The sequence below is a fragment of the Babylonia areolata genome, chromosome 11 (genome assembly GCF_041734735.1).
Source record: "Babylonia areolata isolate BAREFJ2019XMU chromosome 11, ASM4173473v1, whole genome shotgun sequence".
NCBI classification, from domain to species: domain Eukaryota; kingdom Metazoa; phylum Mollusca; class Gastropoda; order Neogastropoda; family Buccinidae; genus Babylonia; species Babylonia areolata.
Genome location: NC_134886.1, coordinates 43,774,749 through 43,785,715, shown reverse-complemented (window position 1 = coordinate 43,785,715; position 10,967 = coordinate 43,774,749). Strand labels below are relative to the sequence as shown.

The following is a 10,967-nucleotide window of genomic DNA, read 5'->3' as shown; positions in this document are numbered from 1 at the left end:
GAGGAAAAATTTCAGCAAAGAACAAAACAAGCACTGACAGTGTATTTTTGTTGTACAAAGCTACAAATGTGTGCAGCAGATCATGCCTTTTGCTGCATCAACACACGTGAAGTGTGTTGTTTTCTGTTGTTTTGTTGTTGTTCAGAGGCAGCAAGTACATAGTTACTCTCATCTCGGGGTGATATATGTTGCTCTGAACAAATCTGGACAGATTCATATTCAGCTTACCACTCAGAAGAATCTGTCTCGGTTTGGTCAAAACCAGATACTTTGCACTTCAACGGTAAACCTTGATTTTTTTTTTTTCACATAAATATATTGGACACTACCCACCCACTCTGATTCACCAAGTTATTCATAAACAGAAAGGGGGGAGGGGGGGAACATTGTAAGGATACCTGAAACAATTCTCAAGACAAACAGTAACTCCATGGTCAAAGTAACAAACACTTCAAAAACAGAAACAAAACCTGAACCGACCGTAAAAAGATTGTGTAAGATGGTCAAGTGTAAAGTGAGACATCAGATAAAGTACCTCACATGAATCAATAAATGACCTCACATAAATCACCCGACATGGTTTGCAATATATACTGCACAATAGTGGACTCCTAGTCTTGCTTTTACACGAGTCATTGGGTGAACTTAAAAAACAGCACAAAACTACCTCCTTCTCAATACCCCTCCACTTCCGTTGGCAAGGTCTTCAGTATCAGCAAATTCATGGGCAATTTGGAGGGATGTGGTGGCAATCTCCACTCGGGGGTAATTCCCACTCAGTCTGGCTCCACCACTGAGCCAACATTGTTGTCAGTAGGGGGCTTAGTAGGTGGCGTACTCGGAATGAGTGGCATGGGAGTAATGCCCCAGAAATGATGCAGATGATGGGGCAGCAAAAAAAAAAAAAATCAAAACTAATACTTTTCCAGACCTATGCAGATCTGGTGTGGTGTCCTACATCACATGCACATAACAAATGAGTTCAGTGACCAGTCAGTTTACACACTTAACTGTTTCAATGCAAAAGGTGACTTTAGTTGACCAAACAGTGCACCGCCATGGGCAACTTGAGTCAACATTTAGGGATCATGTTAATGGACCACTTATCACACTGTAACAAAGCTGGACAGCTGATTTAGGGATCATGTTAATGGACCACTTATCACACTGTAACAAAGCTGGACAGCTGCAGCCAGTTTCCCAGCCAATGGAACAATGACAAACCTTTGGCCCCTGACCAAGTTTAAAGTGGACAAATCCACTGTATTGTTTTAACATGAACCAAAGCCTGTGACTGAGAATATTGATAACAAATGTTTGGCGCTGGGGAGCGTTTTTCACACAGAAACTTGGCAGTGAACGAATTAAGGTCCAACTGTTCAAAGGTGTTGTCTTTGAAAAAAATTGCTGCTGTTGTTCATACATCAGCACATGCTGTTTGTGTTAACTCTGTGGTAACTGTGACCCCAACAGATATTCACTGTATGTCAATTCACAAGTCCCAGTGATGACCTTTTTTCAAAAAAACCAACAAAACATGTCATTCCAAGATACAAACATATATTCTACTAAAACACAATGAACAAAATCTAATATGATGAAAGGCGAACCTGCTCAGTCTGCACAATTTGTGTAAAAGGACATGAAATACATTAAAACTTTAAACTTATTTGTATTTTGTGCTTTGAGAAAAAAAACAAAAAAACCTCCATGGCACAAAAACTTTTCTGGTTCATTACTTTGTACAAAGCATTCAACAATACAAAAAAAAATTTTGTTTTTTTTAAATAGATAAAATCAAGTTATAAGCAGCAACTAAACAGCAGTTAGTGCATCTTTAACAAAACATCAAATCCATGTATCACAAAGTCAACCTTTTGGTCAAAACAAGATTATTCCACCACATAATATCAACACTACTTCATCTTGTTATACTGGGCTTGCATTTTTTTAAGAGACACCACTCAGATATATGTTTGAGTTTCAGTCTCTCGCGGAGGTGTCAATGTGTTTGAATATATTCATGCATGCTAAACCACATACGCTGGGCAGGTGCCTAACCAGAAGCATAGCTGATCACTCAGTCAGGCCATTGAGTGCATGCACATACATATTTGTGTACCAATGGGAGTGCATTTTTCTCTACAGAATTTTGCCAGAGGACAACACTTAATGTTGCTATGGGTTCTTTTCCAGTGTGCCAAATCCACAGGACCTCACATTATTGCCTCATCAGAATGACTAGACGCTCAGTTTGATTTTCCAGTCAAACATGGGAGAAAGGGCAAAAGTGACAGTCAAACCGTAATAGACATTGTGTTGGCAGATCAATGAGATAATAATTTACTTATTATTCGATTTAGTTCAGCTATCTGCTGAGTACTAAATATCAAGGCTAAGAAAAAAACATTTTCAGGCTGTGCTGAATGTGCCATTTCTGCTTTATAATCACCTCCATATTAAAATGCCTCTGGTAAGCAAAAACTGCCCAACATAAAAATGACTGATACATTTTATATAACTTTCATTGAAAAAAAACACCCTTAAAACAGAATTGAGCCTACACAAACACACACACACATGCACGCACACATGTACAAACGCATGCTTTATGATTATCTCTTGGGGTTTTTTGATGTTTTTTTTTTTTTCACAAGTATTATTACATTATCAGTAAATGGTGCAAAGTCTGATGTTTGTTTTTTTTTTCACAAGTATTATTACATTATCAGTAAATGGTGCAAAGTCTGCTAGAATGTCTTTCTCAAAGGAAACAAAAAACAAAAGAAAAAAAAAGAAAAATACCTTCACTTTTGTACATGAATGGCAAATATGTGCAGATTTTTTTTTTCTCCAGCTCAAATTTTACCATTTAATCAACATGACTCCCACTGTTTTGGACATTGTTACTCTGTTTTGTGAAGATATTGTCTTATTAATGACAACAATTGTCAAACACCACTCAGCACTGGTGAAAATGAAGAAATCTCCCATTACTGAAAACAATGTCTTTCATCAGACTACTGATCCCCACCCCAGTGTCCATTACAATCTTTCCTTCTTTTTTTCTTGTCCATATCTTTCATCTGAGATAAGAAAAATGTTAAAAAACTAAATAAAGAGTTTCAGTTTGTAAATTGTTGCAATGGTGCTGTAAAGGTTTAACTTTTATGATGTATTTCTTTTCACCATTCCAGACTGTATGTACATGAATGGCAAATATGTGCAGATTTTTTTTTTCTCCAGCTCAAATTTTACCATTTAATCAACATGACTCCCACTGTTTTGGACATTGTTACTCTGTTTTGTGAAGATATTGTCTTATTAATGACAACAATTGTCAAACACCACTCAGCACTGGTGAAAATGAAGAAATCTCCCATTACTGAAAACAATGTCTTTCATCAGACTACTGATCCCCACCCCAGTGTCCATTACAATCTTTCCTTCTTTTTTTCTTCTTTTTTTTAATAATTTTTTAAGCCAACTCATAGCATGGAGAGAAAATGAAAAAGTTTGGAAGAGGAGAACACAATAAAGCTTACTGTCATGAAGCCTAAACATTTTGCAAAGCATGAGACACAAACACTTAGCAAAATAAGATAGTATATTAATCATGATGAAGCAGTGTTGACGAAGCATTCAAACACAGATGTTATCAATGTTCCCAACATTGACTGAACATTGCTTACTAACCTCAACTAACACAGAACAACCTGCGATATTAGGTTCTTGTATATCCTTTAAAAAGTGTTCCCTCACTGTGCTGGTATATATGATACACTGCTCAAGGAGACTTCACAGCTGCAACAAAGTCTCTCTTCTCATGGAATATCTAAAATAGAATATTACATGAATAATAATAGTCATGTGTTGGTCAAGCATTCAAACACAATTGTTCCAAACATTGAACATTGCTTCCAACCTCAACTGACACAGCACACAACGTGTGACATTCGGTTCTTGTAATCATATAAAAACTGTTCTCGGATTGTTGCTAAGGAGAAGGATTTCCAATACTTCACAGCTGCTACATAGTCTGTCTTCTCATGGAATATTTAACATCCACCTTTTTTTCAATTTTCAGGTCATGTAGGCTTGTCCTGAGTTTGATTAAAGCTTGTCCATATCTTTCATCTGAGATAAGAAAAATGTTAAAAAACTAAATAAAGAGTTTGTTTGTAAATTGTTGCAATGGTGCTGTAAAGGTTTAACTTTTATGATGTATTTCTTTTCCATTCCAGACTGTAATATATTCATTTTGTAACTTTTGTGATATCACAAACTTTGCTCATGTATACAGAATGTGAACTGTTTTTGTTTTGTTTGGTTTTTGAAACATTTTCACATGTGGTCCAGATCCATATTTAGAAAACAAATCTTTTAACAAACATTAATTTGTATTTACTGATGAGAGAAGTTTCTGGTAAGTGCATCATATGTATCCAAAATGTAATAATTTGTCACATCATTTTTAAACATTTTGGGAATCTGCCCAATTCATCAAACACAGAAAGTACCATTGACTTCACCTGCTGTGTATGGCAAGAATTTGCTTACAGAAATGCGTATGTGTGTGTGTGTGAGTGAGTGTGTCCGTGTGCGCGGACGCACATGCATGCGTGCATCCTTGCAAACTTTCATATCTCTGAACAATATTTCAAAGTATCTGTGTACACTACAAAACTTTGTGCCTTGACTCTTCACAGGTACGTACATTGTATGCAGCAGTGTTCCCATAACTCTTTAGCTTTTGTATTCACCATCATGACGGGTGCAACAGCCTCGTGGTTAAAGCGTTGGGCTTTCAATCTGGGGATCCTGGGTTCAAATCACATTAACAGCGCCTGGTGGGTAAAGGGTGGAGATTTTTCCTATCTCCCGGGTCAACATATGTGCAGACCTGCTTGTACCCTGCTTGAACCCCCTTCATGTGTATATGCAAGCAGAAGATCAAATACACAAGTTAAAGATCCTGTACTCCATGTCAGTGTTCAGTGATTTATGGAAACAAGAACATACCAAGCATGCACAACCCCCAAAACAGAGTATGGCTGCCTACATGGTTGGGTAAAAACCATCATACACATAAAAGCCCACTCGTATACATACAAGTTAACTTGGAAGTTGCAGCCCACGAAGAAGAAGTAATATTCACCATTATCAAGACACTCTTTATCCAGAAATGCTGTTTCAAACCCAAAGCCACAAAACACGGACTTTAAAACGTGAAGTGGGCGGAGGAGGAGACGCCCGCCCCATATCTCTGCGTGCACACACACCAGCAGACTACAGGGTTGTGGAGGTAACGGGGTGAAGTCCGTGAACAAACACTGTGGGGTGCAGGTTGTTGGACAAGCCCTCCAGCTGCGACAGGTACTTGGCGTAGCTCGCTGTGTCCACAGGTGGGATGGGCAGGTAGAGGAAGGAGACAGCCGTGCGGCTGGAGTTGGACACGATCAGCTCGTTCAGAGCTTTCAGGAAGTTTTCCGGAACCTGCAAAGAGAAAAAGAACAACAAAAACCAACTTATATAGATATACAGCGCCATGTACCTTTCTTGAAAGCCATGTTTAATTTTATTGATTTAAGTTATTATAATGCATGTTTTAATGACGTTGGGTTCTGAAAGTGACCGGAAATATTTTTCCTAAAATTATGTTTTAATATACTTACTGTGACCCATTGGTAAAGACTCTGGCAGTCTGATTCCCCGTCTCATGCAAAGGACTATCCCGCTGAAGGGGGAAAGACAAAAGTCAATGTGGTTAATTACCCCCCTTGTCGCCGCTATATTACCTCCCCTGTGCATGCGTGCAGAGCACTTTCTTCTGACAGCAGGGTCGACACATGTAGCATGTCCGTTGTGTTGTGCCTTGTTTTGTAAATCTTGTCCTGACTGGTGAGTGAAGCCTGTCTATTGTCATGTGTCCGGTATTGAGTATATATAATAATGTCTATTGTCCTGACTGGTGAGTGAAGCCTGTCTATTGTCATGTGTCCGGTATTGAGTATATATAATAATGTCTATTGTCCTGACTGGTGAGTGAAGCCTGTCTATTGTCATGTGTCCGGTATTGAGTATATATAATAATGTCTATTGTCCTGACTGGTGAGTGAAGCCTGTCTATTGTCATGTGTCCGGTATTGAGTATATATAATAATGTCTATTGTCCTGACCAGGAGCGCAAGTGTTCCCTTGATAACTTTTATGAAAAGAAAAAAAAACATTTACTATTTACCATTTATTGCTTTTCTACTTTGGTTAATATATGTACATGTATGTAAGTCATCCATTTCTGTCCCTTTCAAATGTTCAGATTTTCTTGCTCTCTCTTTGCTTATCTATCTTGTATAAATACTGAACAAAATCATCATGAAAAAAGGAAATGGGAAGAAGAGCATGAGACAGAGAGGATAAGATTAAGAAAGTACATTTGGAAGAAGCACTTCAGACTAGAGGCTCCCCCCCCCCCCCCCCCCCCCCCACCCCAAACAGAAAGGTTCACATAGACTTCTATACTGTAACAATGTGGACGAAGATCAATGTGAAATATTTTCATGCTATTGTAGTGCTGTGATTCATCTCCATGTTTTAGTAAAGTGAGTTCTGCTTAGATAAGATACGATACAACTTTATCATCTGAAAAGTTGCAGACGTTTTAGAAAGTGTCTGGCTTTGTTCCAATGTACCTTTTATTTACCTGTGTTCTAGCGGAATTGGTAGCATACACAGCATTGACTTGAAGTTGTGTACCTTGTGAACAAAGAAGTTACCACTCTTCACTATTTGTAAACTCTCAGTACCCCTGAAAACAGAGTATGGCTGCCTACATGGTGGGGGTAAAAATGGTCATACATGTAAAAGCCCACTCGTGAATATGTATACAAGTGAACATGGGAGTTGCAGCCCACGAACAACGAAGAAGAAGTAACCTCCCTGTAAAACACAACACAACTGCGCAAACTGACCTCTCTGTACTCCTGGATCTTGTCCCCGTCCTCCGTGCCCTCGGAGGCCAGACTGGGGTCCTGCAGGTAGTGCTGCAGGTGGTCCCAGCTCACCACCTGGATGCGGGCCATGATGCGCAGCTGCCGCAGGAACAGGTTCAGCTTCTGCTCCTTGTGCACCGTGTCGTCGGTGCCCGCGTTCACCGGCAAGAACACACGCAGCGTGGTGCGCGCCCGCCACTGGGGAACCATGTTCAGGATGCAGGCGATCTGTTTTTAGACACAAACCTGCTGACAGCCTTGAGGTGGCCTTAGTGGTCGGCGAGGGTCTAGGCACCATAATTTGATCTGAATTTGTTTTGGATACAAATGACACAACACATGGTATAATCAATATGCAGAGATGTCAACCCCTGTCAAGTGTTTGTAGGAACAATCAGAAAATCTGGTTAGAATGTTTTGAATTTGGCAGGAACTCTCAGACTCTGAGCCCCATCAGCAAATGGGCACAGACGTTGTTTGACCAAGACACAACTTGATTTAGCCACGTTCTCTCTTGCTCGGGCAAATGATTATGCTGAATGGTCCACTCAATTTTGTTTCAATGTAAACACACACACAGTCAGATGAGCATCATCACATGAGACCAAGGTTAGTGACTGCGACTGCCCTGACCTTGTGGTAATAAGTCTAGAGCGTCTGGGTAATGTTACCGCAGGAAAGCATGTGTCCATGCTATGTAGTCAAAAATGAACTCGTTGGAACAATTCTCATGTTGGCATAATGTTGGGAAAAGAATGCGATCAAGCATAACTGAATACGGTGAATATGAGTGATTGTTATTTGAATTTTCTTGAGAATTGGTATCTCTGAATATGAGTGATTGTATGTTATTTGAATTTTCTTGAGAATTGTTGTATCTCAATCTGGAACACAACTGATTTTCTCGAGAACTGTTGTTTCTCGATCCGTTTGGACACCAGTGACGCAACAGGTGGTAATAACATTACAATAATGATGTCAAAGTATCGGTGGGTTATGAAAACAAGAACATACCCAGCATGCACACCCTTGAAAACAGTGTATGGCTGCCTATATAGCGGGGTAAAAAAACAAAATGGTCATACACTTAAAATATTGCATGTCTGTATGAGTGTATGTGTGCACGACTGACTGAATGACACATGGAACGAATGATGAGCACTCAAATGGCAGCCGTCAGTCGGCTCTACCCAGGTAGGCAGCCTGTTGTGCAAATGACTCCGTGTTTGTAAAGCGCTTAGAGTTTGGTCTCCAACTGAGGATAGGCGCTATATAAATATCCATATCATCATCATGTAATGCCTGTTCTGTAAACTGGGCTCTAGATGCTTCAGATGACAGGTAAACACACCCCCACACCCTCCCCCTCCCCCTCCCCCCCCCAACTCCCCTCCCACACATATAAGCACACACCCACGCACAATCACACACCCACGCACAATCACACACCCACGCACAATCAAAGAGGTACACAATGAGAACAATGGGGCAGCGCTGTGGTGTTCTTAATTAGTTTAAAGAAGAGGGTTTTCAGGGAAGACTTGAGAGAAGTGGAAGAAGAACGGTTGTTGATCTGAAAACAACACTGATTGGAGAAAAGAGAAATAACACTGGTCAAAGGACATTCTCACAGAAGGAATGCGAAGCCGATGAGCATCTGGAGAAGAATGGAGCTGACAGGAATGGGATGTATAATTATGTAGATAATATCTGTAAGATTATCTAATGGCAGTGCCAGAAACAGATAGATGTAAGTTTGCAGCTGATTCTGTACTGGACAGGTAGCCAGTGAAGAGATTGTAAAAGAGGCGTGACATGTTCCCCTCTCAGTGACTTGAAGAGCAACCTGTCTGCACTGTTCTGGATGCAAGTATGTAGCTGATTCTGTACAAGACAGGTAGCCAGTGAAGAGACTGTAAGAGAGGTGTGACGTGTTCCTGTCCAGGAGACTTGCTGAGCAACCTGACGGCACTGTTCTGGAACTTTTGAACAGCCTTCAAATGACTTAACAATAATCACGATGACATTAACACACACACACACACATTCACACACACGTACACACATGCTCACACACATACACGCTCACATCCACACATGCACGCACACAAACATGCAAGCACGTACACACATACGCACGTACACACACACACACACACACACACACAATATGAATAGACTGGTGTCAACACACACACAGACACACAAAAACACACACAAACACACCTACAACATGAACAGACTGGTGTTGTCAACACAAACACAGACAAACACACACACCTACAACATGAATAGACTGGTGTCAACACACACACACACACACAAACAACAACAACCACATATACACACGCACACACACACACACACACACACCTGCAACATGAAGAGACTGGTGTCAACACACACACACACACCTGCAACATGAAGAGACTGGTGTTGTCAAAGAAGCTGGCCATCTGGGGCTGGAAGAGGTTGACTGGCCAGACATCGATGAAGAAGTCGGCCGACGACGCCACCATCTGTTTCTTGTCCAGCAGGTGGAAGTGGCGACACAGGCACACGTTCTTGTGCATCTTGAGGCTGTCCCGAATCATCATCACGTACTCCGTGGCTGACAGGTGGCGCTGTCTCTCCACATGCCGAATGTCCGTGAAGAACGACTCCACTTGAGTGTATGTTCCGTTTTCCACCTGAAAAGTTTATAATTCTTTTTACGTCATTTTGAATAGGTAAAAAAATAAAATAAATAAAATGAAAAGACTTTAGCGATCATGCTGTCTGTTCTTGATGCTGATGTTACTCTCTCTTTCTGTCTTCTCTTTTCTTTTTATTTCTATTTTTATTCATTCCACCCTGCCCTCTGCAATGTTTCAGGGGCATTACCTCCCATGCTGCTCATTCCGAGTCTCCCATACACAGCCATGAATCTGTCGCAGTGTCAGTCCCAGCAGTCTACAGTGAAATACTGATGTTACATCGCCAGTAGGCGACACACAAAAGGAGACCCTACACTGCTGCTGAGTCACGTTGGTTGTGTTCAGTAGCGCTTGTTCTGATTCAACATCTGCAAAACACTACCTGCAAAGCCTACTGATGACAATAATTACAAAGGGAGCCATACTGAATAAGCATCCCCTTCAACTGAACACAGCCCAAGTGTGGAAACAGAGGGGTATTGTTACTGAGGTCACCAAGAGAGCAGGGTACGAAAGGCAACAGAACCTGGGGCATTTAAAGTCTGTCACAGGACATTACTGCCATTTTCATTCCCTGTCAACACCATTTTCAGAGCTGTCAACACCATTTTCAGAGCTGTCAATCAGAACCAATCAAAAAGTTACCTGAAATGCTAATACGTAAAGAAACAGTTTGAGGTGACAGGAGAAAATACAATTGACAAAAGAGGTACAATATAACAATGAAACAACTTGAAAAACTTACATTCTTCTTCATCTAGTGCCATGAAGACTTTTTCTTTTTCTTTGCTTTTCTCCAGCCCCACCATGCAGCCCAGTTCAATGGCTCTACCCCATCACCGTTCATCCCAAGTCCCTCCACACACAGCCACACATATTTCACTGCTGCAGCCCTTCAGCCAGCAGTCAACAAATAATTCTTCTTCTTCTTCTTCTTCTTCTTCTTCTTTGTTCGTGAGCTGCAACTCCCACGTTCACTCGTATGTACACCAGTGGGCATTTATGTGTATGACCGTTTTTACCCTGTCATGTAGGCAGCCATACTCCGTTTTCATAGGTGAGTCAACAAATAACTATTGATATTATCTCACCAGGAGGCCACACACAAGAGGAGATTCTGCACTAGTAGTATAGGGACTGCCGTTTTTGGACCACTACTACTGCTGCTGAGCAGTCACTTCAGCTGCTGTTCAAAGAACGCACCTCTCGGGTGAAGAAGCGACGTCTGCGCGGTCTGGTCTTGACGAGGGTGTCCAGGGGTGGGGAGTTGTCATAGAAA

At 41.0% G+C, this 10,967-nt stretch overlaps 1 protein-coding gene across 2 annotated transcripts in view; it reads right to left on the bottom strand.

Moving 5' to 3' along the window:
- Positions 1–3,209: 3,209 nt before the first annotated feature.
- Positions 3,210–10,967, bottom strand: part of LOC143287764 (solute carrier family 12 member 9-like) — a 54,622-nt gene continuing 46,864 nt past the window's right edge. For both annotated transcript variants that reach the window (XM_076596044.1, XM_076596043.1), the window contains exons 13-16: positions 10,892–10,967; positions 9,407–9,682; positions 6,972–7,220; positions 3,210–5,496 (exon numbers count right to left, since the gene is read on the bottom strand). The exon at positions 10,892–10,967 is cut by the window's right edge and continues 128 nt beyond it. In XM_076596044.1, the coding sequence (XP_076452159.1) occupies positions 5,290–5,496; positions 6,972–7,220; positions 9,407–9,682; positions 10,892–10,967 (808 nt within the window). In that variant the 3' untranslated portion in view covers positions 3,210–5,289. The remainder of the gene's footprint in view (positions 5,497–6,971; positions 7,221–9,406; positions 9,683–10,891) is intronic.